General features: G+C 39.4%; 1 protein-coding gene across 4 annotated transcripts in view; it reads right to left on the minus strand.

The window, feature by feature from the left end:
* The window catches only part of TAFA1 (TAFA chemokine like family member 1), a 534,519-nt gene that overhangs the window by 106,821 nt on the left and 407,668 nt on the right, over positions 1-20,030 (minus strand). The window contains exon 5 of one of the 4 annotated variants that reach the window (XM_055558388.1): positions 5,003-5,117. The exons of 2 other annotated variants lie outside the window; for them this stretch is intronic. In XM_055558388.1, the coding sequence (XP_055414363.1) occupies positions 5,073-5,117 (45 nt within the window). In that variant the 3' untranslated portion in view covers positions 5,003-5,072. Of the gene's footprint in view, positions 1-5,002; positions 5,118-15,672; positions 16,471-20,030 lie in introns of those variants that run through there. One more of the 4 variants, XM_055558393.1, reaches the window with a different exon arrangement.

The raw sequence follows: 20,030 nt of genomic DNA on the forward strand, positions 1-20,030 counted from the left end.
TTTGGAAGTTCAAGTTGGAAGTGCAGGAAAATAAAATGTCATCAATAGCAAATGTGTTCAACATGCAAAAATAACAGTGAGACATAATGAACTCCATATTTCATGTTTAGAAGAACAACTTTTTTTTTTAATTGCCAAAAGCATTTAAAATGCACCTAATTTCCGAGATCAGACGAGATCGGGTGCCTTCAGGCCGATACGGCCTAACACAGTTATGTAAAGTTTAAAAATAAAATAAAATTAAAAAAAAATAAATAAAATGCACCTAATTGATATGGCTTGTGTCTTGAAACAAAGCAGCGCATGCCCACAGATTTGCAAAGTTGTTTGCAAACAATGAACAAACTCTGTTCCCTAGAAAATTTTATTGAAAGTTTATTTTAGATTGTGTTCTTTCAAAGGGAAAAGGAGATTTTGGAATGAGCTAGAATACTTAGTTAGCAGAGATAATAGCAATTCTTTGTTTAGGACCTGAGGTTTGGATTATGTAAGTACCTAGGGAAAAGTTGAGATAGCAAGCTTTTTTTCCCGCATTTGTGACCATTTACAGGTTCTTAGCCACGTCAGTCCATCTCAGATCATCAGCAGATTGTTTTTACAACAAAGTTTTTACAACTTTCCAAGCCATGGGATGACCAGTGCCACAGGTAATTCACCAGATGAGCTTGACAACATCCAAACCAGTCTATTGCTTTTGAAATAAATTAAGCCCCTGGAATTCATGCTTGGATGTCACAGCAATGTCACATTGCTACAGATGTTTCTAAAGGTTTATTTCTATACTTATTGTGTCCCAGATCTAGTCAGTCAGTTCATAAAAGGCATCAGTCACTGGGCCAGACACTGAGTAATACTGAGGCGGATCCCAGATAATAGGTGGGAGGTGACTTGGGTCAAAGAAAGTCTGGTTGGCTTGTCTTATACTCTGTGGTATAATAGGTTGAACTGTGTCCTCCGAAAAGACATGCTCAAGTCCTAAGCCCTGATACCTGTGAATATGACCAAATTTGGAAGTAGGGTCTTTCTAGCTAGAATCAAATTAAGATGGAGTCATACTGGATTGGGGTGGGCCCTAAATCCAGTGATGTTCCAATGTTCCTGTGTGCATAGTCGCTCAGTCATGTTTGACTCTTTGGAATCCCATGGACTGTAGCCCGCCAGGCTCCTCTCCAGGGGATTTCCCAGGCAAGAATATTGCAGTGGGTTGCCATTGCCTTCTCCAGGGGATTTTCCCAACCCAGGGATCAAGCCTATATCTCCTGCATTGCAGGTGGATTCTTTATGTCTGAGTCACCAGGGAAGCCAAACCCAGGGATGCGTGTCTGTTTAAAGGGAGAGATGTAAAGATTCGAGGGGACAAAGGGAGGACGGCCATCTGCGCGTGGAGGCAGAGACTGAAGTTATGCAGTTGGACGTGGAGGAATGCCAGGACTTGCACTAGAGGACAGGAAGAGTCAGGAAGATTGATTCCTCCTCCTCTAGAGCTTTCAGAGACAGAGAACCTTGCTGACACCTAGATTCTGTTTGTCTAGCTTCCAGAACTGTGGAGGGTACCCTTCTGTCATTTTGACACTGAGTTTGTGATACTTTGTTACCACAGCCCTAAGAAACAAACACGTGCACCAATAGTGGATTCTGGGGAAAAACATTTCAATATGTATTAGGCCAAAAAAAAAAAAAAAAGTTTTTATGGCCAAAAAGTTTTAACAAGAAAAAAGTTCAAGATTTAATCTCTGTAACATATCTCAGGGCTTTTGATATAAAATTATCAGTGGACTCAGATCTGTCATTGGATAAATGTTCTACTGCTGAGAGTATTTTAGGGATCAAGCAGTGTGGGATCTCTGGAAAACTAAGTGAAGCAAAGTGATTATCAATGGCTCCAGAGGTGCAGACAAGGAACTGAACAATTCATTTTTGTACCCAAATATTCCTATTGGAAATCAACTCTTATATGTGTGTGTGTGCACACAGGATTTGGGAATTGAGCAGGGAGGCATGTGTTGTTTACCACTAGCACCACCTGGGAAGCTCTTTGCATCCTATGTATCCTGAAAACAACTTTGTACACAGATCATTACACTGAATCATTCCGGTCAAGATGGCTATGGTTCTGTCTTGCCAAATCTTACTCAACCTGTTAGCACAATGAAATGGCTAATCACTTCTTTGAAACTCTTTCTTTCTTAGGTTTCCAGGATACCAAACACAACTGGTTTTTCTGCTATTTCATTGGCTGCTTCTTTTTCAATCTCCTTTGTTTGATTCCCTTCCTCTGACCTCTAAATGGTAGGGCTCAATCCTTGAAACTCTTTTCTTCACTCTCTATACTTAGTTCCTAAGAGCTCTCATCTGGTCGCCTGGCTTTAAATACCATCTATTAAATTGCTGTCTCCTGTATTTGTCTCTCCAGCCTTGAACTTTGCCCTGAGCACTGGGCTCACATACAGGATTGCTTCCTTGGCATCCCCTCCCTGCAGCTTCCTAATAGGTACCTTGCACATATCCCCCCGCTGGAGCAGAACTCATAATTTTCCTCCCCCTCTGCCCTCTAGCCAGCTTGTACAGGTTGCATTCTGTGGAAACAAATACTGAGATAAGAGGCTGGTGAGCAGGGCATTGACTAGGGATCAGTATCGGTGGATGGGAAGGTGGAGAGGGAGTAAGAAGTGGGGTGAAGAGAGCAGAGAGAAGTTGGGTTTTGAGGCGGGCCCAGCAAAGTCTTGGCTCACTGGGTGGCGAGCTCTGCAGTGCACTGGACCCATTAGAGTTGTCCCAGGTTGGGCCAGGGCTTTATCCTCCCACTACATCAGTCACTGCTGTGGGCTGCCCTCAGTGTCCCCTTGGCTGAGGCAGCTCTCTGTAGCTGAGCAAACCACGAAGACACTGACAGCTGGCGGAGTGCGTCTCTGACTCAGTAACTCTGTCATGGCTAGAAACACTGTGGGTTACCGCGGCTGAAGGACTGAGTGAGTGTGTGCGCGTGCGTGTGTGTGCGTGCGTGCGCGCGCACACACACACACACACACACACACACACATTCTAGAGCGTATCACCTCCATGGCTTAGTTTAACATGCAACTCATGAAGGGAGAATCCAGGTATTTTGCTAATTTTGGCTATTTTATCCCAAGCTGCAAGCATGCTTTGTATCACATCTGGACACTGTTTTCCTCACTCGTTCTGCATTCACTATGCTTGTGAATTCCTCAGTGCTACTACCTGTCACCCTATTTTGTTTTAGAGATTTTTAAAGGCCTACTTACGACACTGACACTTTGCAACTGTGAGGGTCATATCTCCAAAAAGAAATACTCAAGATTGAAAGACAAGCAGAAACTAAATGTAAACAATTAACCCTGCATAGGGACCTCTACCAGAGAAGGCAATGGCACCCCACTCCAGTAGTCTTGCCTGGAAAATCCCATGGACGGGGGAGCCTGGTGGGCTGCTGTCTATGGGGTCACACAGAGTCGGACACAACTGAAGCGACTTAGCAGCAGCAGCAGCAGCAACAGCAGGGACCTCTACAAGTATCTTAAACTAACACTGACTGAGTGTCTTTCAGGCTTGGTTTTCTCTAAATGATGCTTGGTAGTTCAAAAGAAAGTACTTTAGTAACTTTGTATGAACTTCTACTGGAAGGTGACTCCCTATTTTCTGAATGGTGAATTTTGAAGAAAATACCTTGCCTTATATTCAGGCACATATGCTATTAAAGACTATATAAAAACCAGATCGATTGGTCACAATGGTTGAAATAAACCTTATTCTATTTACTGAAGTCAATTTCTCACAAGTCCAAACAACAAAACCACTTTTCTTCAAAGCAACACTTCTTGAGAAAAATCCTGCATTCCTGTTTCACCTCTATTTCATTTGTCACGTAAAGCCCCTCTTGAAAACACAAGCATTTCATGGAACAAGTGACAGACCCTTAATTCAAGGCACAGATTTAGTATTCCCACAATACATGGGCCCAGGAAACCAATTTCATATTTTATAACCTGCTTTTAGAAAACTTGGCCTGTCGCCTTTTCTTCTGGAGTTGGTTTCCTCATCTCTGACATTTAGGTTGTCTTCTGAACTCAAGAAATAATAATGAGAAGTCCTGGGGTGCGGGGGTACTCCTGCTTTTAGCACAGGTCTCTGAAGCCCACACAGACTGCAATTGTGCTCCAGTGGAAGTTAAGGGTATTTTTGCCACCTCATTCTGCCACCTCACAATTTGTCAAGACATCAGGAGTGGATGAATATAGAATTGAGAAATGAACATGTAGAGTTAAACAAGATCCAGATTAGTAAGTTTTATATTTAGAAAGTTCAACAAATGAAAAACTTTTAAGCTGTTCTCTATTTTTTTAAAACTTCCTACCAAAAGAAATAATTTTTCAAAGTTTCATTCCTGTGCTAACCCCAACTTCACTCTGCCTACTATTACTAAAAACTTACAAAGTGATTATCATAAAAAAAGGAATTGGTAATGTGGTTTAACTTTATCATATGATCTCCTAAGATGGCCTGAAGTCATGTGGACCACTATACAGCCTGCCTGGGGGCCATCAATGTAGAGCCTCCTTTTCAATGGCTTGCTCTCACTTTCTTTCTCTCCCATAACATCTTCTGGTTTTTAAAAATTGAGACGAATCATTATTATAAAACAACCCAAGGAACAGCAGCTATTTATAAACTATATATGGTGTTTCAGGGTGATATGTATAAACTATTTGCTTGTGAAGTAGATATTACTGCTAAGCCCATTTTCCAGATAAGAAAACAGAGACTTAAAGAAGTTAAGAAACTTCACAGACAAGGCTATTTAAGTGGAAGGCCTGGCCCACCTGCCAAAACCCATGCTCTTGACCTCTGCATATTGCCCTATGCTCAGAGCTAAAATGCACTCAGCAGTTTCTCTGTTCCAGCTGCCTCATGATCAAGACAACAAAACGGAATTCCAGAAAGGTAGAGTGACTCATTTGAGGTTACACAAGAGCTGACTCACATCACAGCCTGGATCTTTCCTGTTTTCAGTCCAGTGGTCCAGGTACAATATGATACTGCCTCCAACATGATTAGAATTCTGAAACATGGGAGTCATTGCTCACCCTGGCTTTTGACTAAAAAAAAAAAAAAAAAAAAATGCAATTTCAGTAGAGTTATGTATAGGCAGACACTCAGGAGAGAGAGGAGTGACTACGTAGTTCCAGCTACTTTTCAGCTTCTTTTAACTCATTTCCGTCAGGCTAAATTGGTACCCTCTGGTGATGCCTGTATAAAGCACTGCCATTGATTTGTTGTCTTAACTGTTTGGATATTTGGGTATGACCAGGAGGAAATCACTTTCGATCATCTCATCCTTTAGGACTTTGCTCTAACTTCATCCATCATGCTTGTTTAGAAAGTAAGACCAACTACAGTGGTCCTTGTCAGAGATATTTCATCTGGATGCTGATTTTTCAAGGATATATAGAACCTTTTCTCCCTCTGAGCTTCCTTATTTGTTCCATCCAATATCTATTTATCTACCTATCTATCATCTGTTTAACTATGTGCAATTATATTTTTCTGTCTGTAATTGCCAGATGAGAAAACCAGATTCATACACCAAGCCAAGTATGGGAGATAAAAGAACTGGTTGTCTCACAGACTTCATAGTTGATTTTCTACACACTCTGATTCACCTATGTTTTTTTCTAGGCTTTTTCGGGAACTGATAATGTTGCAGAATTTCAGAACCACTTCTGAAGTTCGACGACCAAACCTACAGATTAATAAAATTAACAAGAACGGTGACTCCATGCAGTGGTGGCACAAGAGGCAATCTTACACCGTGTGCCACAGATTTTCACCTACAAAACTCTTCTAAAAGATTGCCTGGCTGGAGTTTCAGTTCTTATTTGCCATGGTATTAATGCATACTATTTTTCATGGGTGAAAACAAATGATTGTGTTGAAGAATAATTTGCCACTTCTTCTTGTGGAGTTTGATAGAACTATTCAAAGCCATGTGATCAATGAATTATTTATAAACTACAGAACTAACATTTGATAGCAATGCTATTATTAAGGTCTGCCAGACTTTCCAATAGAGCTTGGCTTAGTTCTTTTTTTTCCCTGAGTGTGGATCACTTGCCCATTTTAAATTGTAACAAGGGGAAACTTGGTGGAGAGAATGATATTTTATAGCAAAAATAACCAACAGCTCAGTAGATAGCAAAGAAAATTGCCCTCTCCCCAGTCACATTTAAATTCCTAGGCACACAACGTTTGAAGGTAAAGAAGTTGGAATAAGCATATATTTCTTCTCAAAATAAAACCAAGTTGGTTTATTATCAAGGAGAATGATACAATATATTTTCACATAAAATTTAACATAAGGTGAATATACAAATAAAATTCTAGGCAAACTTATTCTCATACTACTCGTTTCACATTTATAAGGATAAATGTCCCCTGAGAGAGTCACTCCTACCCCCTAAATTCTCTCAAGGCAGCATTCCCTAGCATCCACTTTTCTGAACACCTTGAACTACCCATCATTAGGATGCGGAAAATGTGATGCTATGGCCATGACCGACATCAACTGCAGCACAATCACCAACCTCTTAGCTGCTGAACCTGCCTTGACCAAAGTGTAATTAACCCATTAGTTGTTTATGCACTGGTACCCGCTGAGGAGGCACTACGCTACTCCCATTTTATAGGAAGGGCAAAGATAATGTTAAAAGTTACATGGCCAGGACTGGAAGCAATGTCTGAATTCTACTTTAAATCAGTTTAACCATTGTTCTAGGTACTGTGGAGATAGATACCATGGAGATGATGGGAGAAGAATAAGATATTACTTCAGTGCTCATTAGCTCACTGGGTCAGCCACAACATTTTCTCTGTTCTCTAGCTGTATCTCCATATCTATTTAAGATATGGATAGAGATCTTTTGTCTATCTATCTATATATCTTTCTATCTCTCTTATCTTTTCAGAGTAAAGTATCTAGTTCCTAACCGTAAAACCACAGATGTTCAATGAATAGTAGGGATAAATAGAATTTGGACTTAAAGGCCAGGCCCTGGGAGTTGGTTAAAAAAAAGTTGCCATGCACATTAGAATGAACTGGGTTTTAGTTGTAAGTTAAACAAGTTCTGGAGATGTAACATACATCATGATGACTTTAACATTCTTGTATTTTATATGTGAAAGTTGCTAAAAGAGTAGATTTTTAAAGCTGTCATTATAAGAAAAAATTGTAACTATGTGAGGTGATATATATTAATATATTCATTGTGGTAATCATTTTGCAATATATGCATACATCAAATCATTATGTTTTACACTTAAACTAATATAATTTTATGTCAATTAGAACTTAGTAAAACTGGAAAATAAATATTAAAATAAAATACTAGCTAAACATTGAAAAAAAAGAATGAACCAGATTTCCCTCATTGTCTCTCAACCCACCCTCTGAATCAAATCTTACCAGATCTGCTGAAACTTAAACTAGAATAATTACTAATTTTTATGTGCCACTGAGACTTTGTGGTAACTTGTTATGCAGCAGAAGCTGACTAATACACTAGATGTGAAAAATAAATCCACTTATTTCCCTCCTGCAAACACAGAATTTGTAAATATGTCATAGACACAACAACACTAAGAAGTGACTTTGTGTCATGGTAGTTATTAGGGAGACTGGTATGGGGCTCTGATAATTTTTTTGCCATATCAGTTACCCCCAGATTGGTCTGAGAACGTTTATTCTGCCTGAGGACTCACGTATAGTATCTGCCAGTTTCGTGGGGGAGTGGGAGAGGAAGTGATTTTAGCACCCCTTACTTGCTTGCTTCTCCATAAAGCTATCCATAGTTGACGAATAATGATAAGGCTCTATTGAATAACTCAATTTTTTTTAGAGAGAGAAACTGACTTTTTGAAATCTGATTAAATGTGTCTTGCTTTTAGCTGAGTGTGTACTAGTTCTCGTTTAGCCATAAGAAAGGAAATGTTTGTCAGATTAGGGAAGGTAATGGATGAGACTGTAAAAAATGTGTTCGCCAGAAAGCAAATAAAAGGTAATATACAGGTATGGTGGAGGCACTCAGCACTGGACTAAAATTATAGCCTCACTTACAATCCATGGTCTTTGCCTATGGATTGAATTAAGTAACACATTTACTCATTTCCACATCTTGTATAAATAGCTGCTGTAAGGCCCAGGAATTGAAAAATAAAACAGATTTTGTTCAACTTTCTGTGCCTAGTACATGGCCTCAAGCCTGATAGTAAGTATATGCTCACTAAGCCTTTTAAAAATAGATGCATAGGAGCCAGGGTGAACCTCTGAAAATCTAAGACCTGTCCTGTCACTCCTCCATTCAAAATCTTTCTGTGGCTTTCACATCACCAGAGATGAACAAAAAAGTCCCTGTTATGACTTCCAAAGCCGTACATGGTCTGACCTTGAACTCCTATTCTAACCACATCAACTTCATTCTTCCCTAGCCACCTGGTTCTCCTCCTGTTTTTCAAACTCACTAAGTTTATTTCTGTCTCAGGACCTTGGTACTTTTCACCTCCTCTACCTGAATTGCTCTTCCCTTGAATATGTGCATGGCTCCCTTTCCTGCTTCCCTGTGGTCTTTATTCAAATATTTCCCATTCCATTTGACCTTCCCTGGCCACAGGAGATGTGAAAAATTACAACTCCCTGCCTCACTCTCAAGCACTTCCTGCTTCCATGGACAGGTTGTTAATTCAATTTTTTCTTTGTTCTCACCCAATATAACAATAGATATGGATATATTTATCTCTCTCTCTAGCTAGGCTGTAAGCTTCCTCTAATGATGAAATTTTTCTATTTTTTGGTTTATTGCTAGATCTTAAAACAGTACTTGACAGACAGCAGTCACACAATACCTCCTTGTTAAATGAGTGATGGAGTGGCAGTTTATGCCGCATGTTGGGTGGCTCCATGAACAAAGAGATGCACCTTGGCAATGGATTCTATTGCCTCTGCTTAGGACCAGGACTGTCTCCGCAGCACTCACTTGAAAGGGATGCTGTTTTAAGGGAGGTGGAAGGTGTGTAGGAGATAATTCTTCAAGTTGTTTGTGATGATCTAATATTGACAACTGGAATAATAAACCAACTTGGTGCTAATGTGCAGTGTGGAGGTAGCAAGTGTGCTTTAGCTCCGTATCACAAAACCAGCCTGCATCTTTGTGCTGGTCAATGGGGAACAGCCAGATAACTGCTGTGATTTATTAACTGTGTCTCCCTAATTAAGATAAAATATTTGATGCACTAATATTTCCTCTGTCTGCTGCTTGAGCTTTAGGAATAAGAAATCCAGTGACAGATAGGCCCTCCTAGATTCTGATGAATTCTTTTAGGAGAGGGAATTTTTTTTAATTGGAGGATAATTGCTTTACAAGATTGTGTTGATTTCTGCCATATAACAACATGAGTCAGCCATAGGTATACATATGCTCTGTCCCTCTTGAGCCTCCCTCCCTCCTCCCACTGTATCCCACCCCTTTAGGTTGTCACCACAGAGTATCGGATTCAAGCTCCCTGCATCATACAGTAAATTTCCACTGGCTATCTAATTTTGTATATAGTAACGTATCAGAGAAGGCAATGGCAACCCACTCCAGTACTCTTGCCTGGAAAATCCCATGGACGGAGAAGCCTGGTAGGCTACAGTCCATGGGGTCGCTAAGAGTCAGACATGACTGAGCGACTTCACTTTCACTTTTCACTTTCATGCATTGGAGAAGGAAATGGCAACCCACTCCAGTGTTCTTGCCTGGAGAATCCCAGGGACGGGGGAGCCTGATGGGCTGCCGTCTCTGGGGTTGCACAGAGTTGGACATGACTGAAGCGACTTAGCAGCAGCAGCAGCAGCAACAATGTGTATGTTTCAATGCTGCTGTCTCAATTCATCCCACCCTCTCCTTTCCCTGACTATGTCCACAAGTCTTTTCTCTATGTCTGGATTTCCATTGCAGGGAGGGACTTTTAAAAAGCTGATTCTTTTCTGATGAAAAGAAGTAGGGAGAGACATCCTAGAAATTCTGAGCTCTGGAAGAGACTGCAGCTGTCTCTTTGCCATTACAACCAGCCATTAGAGTAAGACTCTAAGAACAAAAGTTATTTCACCGGCTCTTCCTGAATGGGAAAGATGGAAGCTCAAGTAAATGATTCAGAAAATGCCATTAATGTAGCTTCTCCAGGTGAAACCAGGTCCAGTGGGAAGGGACCACAGAGCATTGTCTACCTTGAGTATCTTCCATCAGTTTTATCTTTATCTTTTTCTATTTCTATTACATACACATTCATACATCCCTGGCATAGGCTTTCTTGAATATTTGGATCAGAGAATGTTTACATCTGATAAAGCAGATTTGTGAGGTAAAGAAAACTCAAATACACTCAAATAAACTAAAGCATTTTTGAAATAATCCAAATGATAGGGTATAAAATCATTAGGGATGGAATATGCAAAAAAAAAAAATTCCAGTCTATAAAATCCTAGTGCATAGATAGGGGAATTCAGTGAAGTGCAAACACATATATTGAATATTGGCAATGTATGGGCAAGATGCATTAGAGATATTACCTAGCATAATTCTCTTTCTAAACTCATTAAGCAGGTAATATCTTCATTTATTCATAAGCATTAGAAGGTTGATATAACTTGACTAAATTATTATAATCCTATTTTTTATCAATTAGTAGACACTTGTAGTGAAGTTCAGTAACTTGTCCAAAACCAAACAGTTGGAAATGGCAGAGCCGTGATGTAAACCTGGATCCTTCTCCTCCCAAGTCCTTGTCACTATACTCCATCACCTCACTGGCAGCATGAGAGGATTGCCTTGATAGTACCTCAAAGAAATTCAATAATACACAGAATATAATCCATTGTATAACTCATTTCCCCAAAATGACATTACTGGAAAGCTCAGAGGTTCAACAAGTTTTCTGTATAAATTCAGCACTTGCCCACATCTTCGACTTTGTATCTTATTTTATTTAACTCTCCAGCTCAATACTACTCCTCACAAGATTTCCTATCTCCATGCTTTTGCATGGATATTATTCTTCCACACAGGATGCCTCAACTTTCAACCCAAATGCTACATATTTTCCGAAACTTAGATAAAATGCGCGTGTTCTTTGAAGCCACCCTATGTTTACTCAGGAACTGAGATTCTTGTCACTTTATATGCCTCACTGGGATCCAGCCTTTATTTTTTTTTTCTGATGTATTGCTACGATGCATAGCAGACACCCAGTACACGGTTATAAAATGAATGTACGAAAACAGATACAATGCTATACTCTGCAAGACATATGAACCAGAGCTACTTTTGTGGACATCTCAGATCAGCACCTTGGAGAGGAGCCAGCTCTACTAAGAACTTGGCCTTGTGTGGGCCCCTGGCCTCATCCCTTCTGATATTCGTGTATGGCCTTTGAAAAACTCTCTCACTTGTTATTAAGGAGGTACAGGTGAAATAGTGAAGATAATTTACAAAGATGGGATTTTTTTTTTTTTTACTCAGAGCAAAACATCACATGCATTAAGAGATGTTTTGGCTGTCATGGTTTACAACAACACATGATACAGAATTCAGAGAAATGTTCTTTTCCTGGAAGCACAAGAGGCAGTTTTTCAGTAGGGAAATAATGCCAGCATATGAGTCATGCATTATAATCCCAGATATGCTATTTTGGGCAATCACTTAATCTTTCACAGAGCTCAATTTTCTCATTTATAAACAAAATTATTCATATGTTTCTGCCTATTTTGGAGGGTGATTTCAGGAAACATATGAAAAGATATTATGTCAGATATATTCTGTATAAGCATAGTTTAATTTTTTTGACTAAGTAATGAAACCCCATAACTTGTTAAGACACTCATGACCCCATGAACCCCAAAATTGAGCAGCCAGCACATTAGCCATCTGGGGTTGTGTGGGTGGGAAGAGAATATTTAAATCTATTACAAACTAGATTTCTTTTAAATAAGCACTGTCTTATTTTTGAAGTTGCTTATTACTAGCATATTATAACATTAAAACTCAAAGAGTTTCTTTTTTTTCTTTTTGTAGGGTTTAAATGTCTCAAGAGGTGAATTGAGAGGAAAAACAACTCTATGTTTAAGGTGATTGCTACTCCTCAAAGTTTCAAAGCAGCATTTAAGACTTCATCTCAAAAACCTTAATAGAAGGGGAAATTATGCTAATTGGGATAATGGGAATTTATATATCTAAGTGTAAGGATCCTTTTGAGGAAGGGAGATGCTTCCTTGGGCAGCTCCTCACTCAACTGGGAGTGGAGAAACTACACTGGGAAAGTGATAAAGGCTTACCAGTCTATGAAACTACACTTAGGAGGCATTATTTTCCCCTCTGCCTGGGGAAGATTTAAAGCTGTGACCAAGACTCTGAAGGATTTCTTAGGGGTCTGGAACCAACAGATACTCGTCTATTTCTCAGTCTCTTGTGTAATTTCCCTACACACACACACACCCCTGCAATGCCCTGTGGATCTCATTTTCCCCATTAAGCCTACTTGTATGAGGATCGCCCTGCATGCTGTAAGAGCTCATCAACTTTCTTTATCACTCTTTCCATTGCTCCTCCCAAGAAAATGGAATGCTCATTTTATTGGTCAGATTATAGATTCCTTTATGGAAAAATTTATTAGTGGATGGAGTCATTGGAAATTAAGAGGTTACCTGTTGGTACTGAAGAACAGTTTCAAAACTTTTAAAGTTCAATGTCAAAATAGAGTTTGAATGAACTAAAGCAGATTGTAAATCTAGAACTTCTCCCCAAATACCAGTCTCAGGTATACAAAAATAGATCCCTTACAATGGTCAGACAATGCATAATAAATTTTCTGGGTTCTCTTTCCCTCCCAGACAACTGAATTAGATTTTCTCTTTTATTCACGTATTCAGTTCTGCAAGTCAGTTATAGTCCACAGTAAGCAAAGGTACAGGTATGAAAGGTGAATAAAAGTTAGTTTTCCTATCCAGGAACTTATACTTTTGAAGTCTTATTATTGGGTCCCAAGGAGTTTATTCTCTTATCTTTGAAGTATGAAGTGATAAGCTTTCTCAGGCCTCCTCCTCTCACTGTGTCTTACAGATGGCATTTACAGTCTTTGGCTGAAGGAATTATTATGGAACAATATGTTACTCCTGCAATGCAGGAGACCTAGGTTCGATCCTTGGGTTGGGAACATCCCCTGGAGAAGGAAATAGCTACCCACTCCAGTATTCTTGCTAGGAGAATTCCATGGACAGAGGAGCCTGGTGGGCTACAGTCCAGGAGGTCACAAAGAGTTGGACATGACTGAGCGACTAACACACACTGTATATGTTACTTGCTTTCACTTTGGAGTTCTGTGAAATCCTTATGAAAGCCTTTATTTCCAAGTCATCCTGGTAGAGGAACTCTGCTTGGCTCTCATGACACAGGATACACCAACAGGAAGAACAAATCTCAAGTTCTGCCAACCTTATGGTCTTTTCTTAGACCTCTTTCTTAAGGACACTGACTGGAGGGGAGTGGCTGGCGTGGGATTTTCATTAGACATGACAACTGGATATACCTCTGTCTCTGCTTTTCTCTCTTCTGTATCTCACTCCGTTACATGAAGATAAATGTGCATGAAATCACTGGAGGGACCTTGCTAACATACAGATACTGATTTCATAGTTTTGGAGAGAGGACAGAGATTCTGCATTTCTCCCACCCTCTCATGTTAAACAGGTGCTGCTGGGCTGTGGACCACACACAAGAACAGCCCAAAGCTTCTACTCAGCTTGCCAGGGCGTGCCGCCCTCTGCCCAAATCCACCTAGCAGGCAGCTTGTCCTGGCTTTCTTCTGCTTCTGTCACCCATGTGTACAATTCCCTCAAGCTCTTTTTGTGGCAGAATACTTTTCAAGGGAGGTAGGGTCTTCTGCTGCAATTACTACACTGATACCTTCAGGATGGAACCACTCATCCTGTATCCTACTATTCCATTAAGAATTCTAGATATAAAACTGCAGTAGTGAAGTACCTACTATCCAGAGGATGATGGCCAGCGGCCAAATGGGTGTCATTGTCACTTTTATTCTTTTCTTCCTTGACCTATGTTTAAGTTTCTTAAGACATCTAATTTCCATGGACGCCATCATCAGTTAAGTTGCTGATTTTTTTGGAGACTCCTGTGCAAGGGCTGGTAAGAACTTTTTTCCAACTTGATGACACCGGAGTTAAAATAACTTTCACAAACACAGATTTAAACACAAATTGAAACTCAACAAAGCTATAGAGGCACATTAGCTGGCTTAACCAGGAAGGCAGGGAGATAGAAAACTATTCTGGTTGGACTGAGAAGGTCAGCAGCCTCTGTCAAATACCTGTTCCTTGGTATTAGTAATAATACTGAGTTCTCTTTCTTTAAGGGATGGTTCTTTTATAAATGCTGCTGAGCATATGGTTTGTGTCAGGGACCATGTGAGGTACTGTGGGAGTAACAAAGATAGATAAGTGCTTGCTTTCCAGAGATCTAAATGGAGGCCAGAACTAACACATAAATAACATGACTTTTGAAAGGCTCTCATAGGCCATTAGTGTATTCAGCTAACAGCTTATTATTAAGCTACTGCCATGTGCCAAGCCACATTAATTATCATCACATCTGTTATTTTCAGCTATATTGTAAGATCATTTCCTCCAAGGAAATGTAAGTTGGAGAAAGAATTCTAGAGAATGTTCTCTAGTAAAGAGTGTAGGTTTTTGAATATGACCACTCTCCTGGTGGCTGGGGCTTCCCTGGTGGCTCAGACAGTGAAGAATCCTGCTTCCAGCGCAGGAGACTCAAGTTCAATCCTGGGTCAGGAAGATCCCCTGGAGAAGGACATGGCTACCCACTCCAGCATTCTTGCCTGGAGAAGTCCATGGATGAGGAGCTTGGCAAGCTACAGTTCATAGGGTCACAAAGAGTCAGATATAACTGAATGACTAATACTAAAATTATACAATATATTTAAAGCTATCCTTTGGGTAAGAACAATGCACTAGGTGTTGGGGGATGTAAGTTCCCATCCTCATTCAACTATTTGTTAAATGTAACTTGGGCAGAATACTTATTTCTCTCATGTATAAAATAAAAATATTGAATTATGTAATCTGCAAGGCCCCACTCAGCTCTAAATTTCTGTGGAAATCAACGTGGGGTTTGAAATCAGAGAATCTGGTACTTCTCACTAGCTGGGGACCTTAGCAAAGTCACTCAATGTTCCTGAAACCAGGTTCCTCATTTGAGAATGAAGAAAGACATGATGCTACCTAGAATTGCAGACCCACCATTTTAGCACAATGTCAGGCACTTAGTAGGAACTACAAAAGCTATTTTTCAATGGAAGAATACTTTTCTACCCTGTGAAAATTAAACAAGATCACACATATAAAAGAAGTTTGGAAATGTTACACCACTGTTTCAGTAATGGTTCGTACACTTCTTATGAACTCAATTTACACTATTAAAAAAAAAGGCAAAAAAACAACAGCTTCCCTGTGTTGTGGGCTGAGTATGGTTCTTTATCCAGCATTATTTGTTAACACGAGGGTACATCTCCAAATTTTGCATCACACATTACAACAGCAAAAAGTAAGCCTGGTTGGGGGGGAATGACTGGGTAAACGATTTAATGAGCTATTAAATTTCCTATCAGAAAGCCAGAAACTCACAGGGAGTCCAAAATAGCAACTTCTGAATAAACAGCCAAATAATAACCTACATTTAAAAGCCAGCAATCCATTCTTAACACGCCTACAAGATAAACTAAACAGGAGAAAAAGAAAAGCCAACTTGGGCTCAGAGACTTCCCTTAAGGTAACTTTATTCATCATTTCTAACGCTTCCAATTTCCAGACAACGGTCTCTTAATATGGACTTGCAGGTTTCATATGAGAATGACAAGAAGTTTAAGATACGAAAATTTGCTGCTTCTGTGGCAGAGAATTTGTCTTAGGTTGGAATTTCTTTGAAATGATGGTTTGAGTTCAGCCTGTCTGTGTTATGTAAATGCCATGGCAGGTTTTTACTGGGTCCCCCCACTGTCTATCCCCTCATTCTAGTTCTTCAGTTGCTGTTTTCCTATTCTTGAAAGGATTGTGGAGGGGACCAGCTGTAGTTTGGTCTGGCTTTGATGTTCAGTAGACTCCCCAGGTATCCCATGAATGATTTCTCTCATTGAGAGTTACTTTGAGCTGGAGGGAGAGTTGAATGTTCTCAAAAGACTAAAACAAATTCCTTTAGGTATATGATAGAAAGAAAGAACATTGCCTCCTTATTTCTGCTCCAGTTCATCTATCTAGAAAGGCAGGCTAGTGGGAAGGCTGGAACAAAGGCTAGGATTGCACCAGGAAGCCAGCTGGGCACCTCATGGAGTAGGCTGGAAAGGAGAGAAGGCAAAGACGGCTGTGAGTAAAAAGGGCTTAATAGATAAGAGCTAATGTTTCCTCAGGGGGTAGAACGGGCCAGATATGTTATTGGTAAGAACAGCAGCAAAAATAGAAGCTACACCAATAATGACAAAGCAACTACTATTTAACTGATTGCCTACTGAGTGTCATGTTTGATAACAAGGTTGATCATATATGTTGATTTGCTTATTCATTACAAAAACCATGTGACATTTTCACAAATGAGGAAGTGGAGGTAAAAAGAGGTTTAGTGATTTGTGCAAAATTACATAACTGTAATAATACAGAATTAAGTTTCAAATCAAAGTCCATCTCAGTCTATAGCCCACAGTCTTTCCATTTCATCATGCTATGAAGTATCGAGAAGGGTCTCAAGAACATTTGTATGGTGGCCTTATTTTGTTTACACCCCTGACTTCCACGGCTTATATCAGAAAATATGGAGTGGACTTTGAGCTAATAGAATGGCCTAGTTTTGCTGAGGGAATAAGAGAGCATTGCTTCTTTTCTAGTTTAAAGCTAAAACTAGCTGTAAAACTAGCTAAAGCTAAAATTCATAATCTGAATTATCAGAAGTCTGCAAAGGGAAGAAGTGGTAGGAAAGGCAGAGAGCATCTACTATTAAAGTAAGCATTTTTTTGCTAACAAAAAGGTTGGCCCCCAGTCCTCTGAATCCACTCTCTCTACACAGCAGCTGAGCTGCCACAGGGTTAGGCAAGCACTCTGAGACTTGCCATGCATGGGCAGCAACCAGTTCACAACCATCCAGGCTGAATGCCCTAAGCCTCACTCTTCCTTGCAGCAGACAAGCCACAACTGGGATGGGCAAGCAGCTCAAAACCCAGCCCTCTCCCTTTAGTGGCCGAGCCACAACAAGACCAGGGGAGCACCCTGAGCCCCACCCTCCCTGTGCAGCAGCCACAGCCCTATCAAGCTAGTGGGCACAGCACAGTCCACACCATAGCTCTGGTGGCCAGGTCAAACTGTGCTTCTAGGCCACATGGAACAGCTCCTATCAAAACAATTCCTTTACGACTGAGGGAGGAAACCATTTGACCTAACACAGAGGAGACAGAGGAATATGTTTCAAACCAAAGTTCAAGACAAATCCCCCAAAAAAGACCTTAATGAAATAGAGATAAGCCATGTACTTGATAAAGAGATCAAAGCAATGGTCATAAAGATGCTCACCAATCTCAGGAGAAGAATGGATGATCACAGAGACAACCTCAACAAAGAAATATACAGGAAAGCAGCACACAAAAGTTTTAACTGAACTGGAAAATACCCTAGAAGGGTTCATTAGCAAAATGGAAGAAACACAAGCATGAATCAGCAAGCTAGAAGACAAAGCAATGGAAATCACCCAGACAAAGCAGCAAAGTAGAAAATGAATTCTAAAAAGTGAGGGTATCTTAAGGGACCTCTGGGACAACATCAAGTGGAATAATATTCACATTATAAAGTTCCCAGAAGAAAAGCCAGAAAGGGCCAGAAAAATTAGTTGAAGAAAGAATGCCTGAAAATATCCCTATTCCAGGAAAGGAAATAGATATCCACATCAAGGAAGCCACAAGGGTTCCAAATAAAACTAAGGCAAAGAAATGACAAAAAGATAAAATTACAGGCCAATATCCCTGATGAACACAGATGCAAAAGTCTTCAGCAAAATTTTAGCGAATTAAATTCAACAGTACATTAAAAAGAGTCATAAACTATGATCAAGTGGGATTCTTTTGGAGAGGCAGATGATTTAACATGTGCAAATCAATCAATACAATATGCTACATTAACAAAACAAAGGATAAAAATCATACGATCATCTTGATAAAGAAAAAGCATATGAAAAATTTCAATATTCATTTATGATAAATACTCTCAACAAGTAGATATAAAGGGAATGTACCTCAACATAAATAAAGGCTGTATATGATAAATCCACAGCTAACATCAAATTCAACAGTGAAAAGCTGAAAGCTTTCCCTCTAAGATCAGGAAAAATATAAAGATACCCACTTCTATAAAACTGTCACTATTTGCAGATGACACAGTCCTATAAATAGAATATCCTTCAGACTCCACCAAAAAACTCCTAGATCCAATACATAAATTCAGTGAACTTGTAGGATACAAAATAGTTTACAGAAATCTACTGCATTTCTATATGCTAATAATGAACTATCAGAAAGAGAAGGCAAAAAAAAAAATCCCATTTAAAATTGCATCAAAAAATAAAACTGCATCAAAAAAGAGTAAAATACTTAGGGATAAATTTAACCAAGTATTCTGAAAACTATATGAAACTGATGAAAGAAACTGAAGATGATACAAAAAAAGAGACTGATATTCTGTATTCATGAACTGGAAGAACTGACATTGTTAAAATGTACATACTACCCAAAGCAGTCTATCGAGTCCATGCAGTCCCTATCAAGATATTCATGGCATTTTTAATAGAACCCAAACAAATAATCCTAAAATTGGTATGAAACTACAAAAGACTACAAACAACCACAGCAATTCTGAGAAAGAAGAAAAAAATTTGGAGGTACCACGCTACTGCAAAACTATAGTAATCAAAACCGGTTGGTACTGGCAAAAAAACCCCCAAAACCAAAACAAAACAAAAAACCCAGGCATATAGATCCATGGGCAAATTGGAGAGGCCAGAAATAAACCAACACTTACATGACCAAGTAATCTACAACAATGGATATACAATGAGGGAAACAGTCTTTTCCATAAATGGTACTGGGAAAGCTACAGCTACAAGCAAAAGAACGAAACTCGACTACTTTCTTACACCATATACAAAAATAAACAAAATGGATTAAAGACTTAAATGTATTTAAGACTGGAAACCATAACATTCCTAGAAGTAAACATAGGCAGTAAGCTCTCTGACATTAATCCTAGAAATATCTGTTTTGAATCTGTCTTTTCAGGCAAGGGAAACAAAGCAAAAATAAACAAAGTTCAGTGACTACACTGAACTAAAAGCTTTATGGAGCAAAGGAAACTATCAACAAAATGAAAAGGCAACATACAGATTGAGAGGAGATACTGACAAATGATATTATCCTTAAGGGTTTGATATCCAAACTATATAAAGAATTCATACAACTCAATATCAAAAAACAAATTCATACAACTTGATATAAAAAAACAAACAATCTGATTAAAAAATGGGCAGAGGACGCGAGTCAACATTTTTCCAAAGAAGACATACTGATTGCTCAACATCACTAATTATCAGGGAAATGCAAATCAAAAGCACAATTAGGTATCACCTCACACCTGTCAGAATAGCTATTAAGACAACAAGCTATTGTCAAATAGCTATTAAAACACAACAAATAACCAGGGTCCGTGAGGATGTGGAGAAAAGGGAACCCTCTTTTACTGTTGGTGGGAATGTAAATTGGTACAGTCCATCCAATAAAACAGTAGAGAGGTTCCCTCAAAAATTAAAAATAGAACTACCAAGCAACCCAGCAATTCCACTTCTGGGTTTTATGAGAAGACAAAA

Source organism: Bubalus kerabau, chromosome 20, assembly GCF_029407905.1.
Source record: "Bubalus kerabau isolate K-KA32 ecotype Philippines breed swamp buffalo chromosome 20, PCC_UOA_SB_1v2, whole genome shotgun sequence".
Classification (NCBI taxonomy): Eukaryota; Metazoa; Chordata; class Mammalia; order Artiodactyla; family Bovidae; genus Bubalus; species Bubalus kerabau.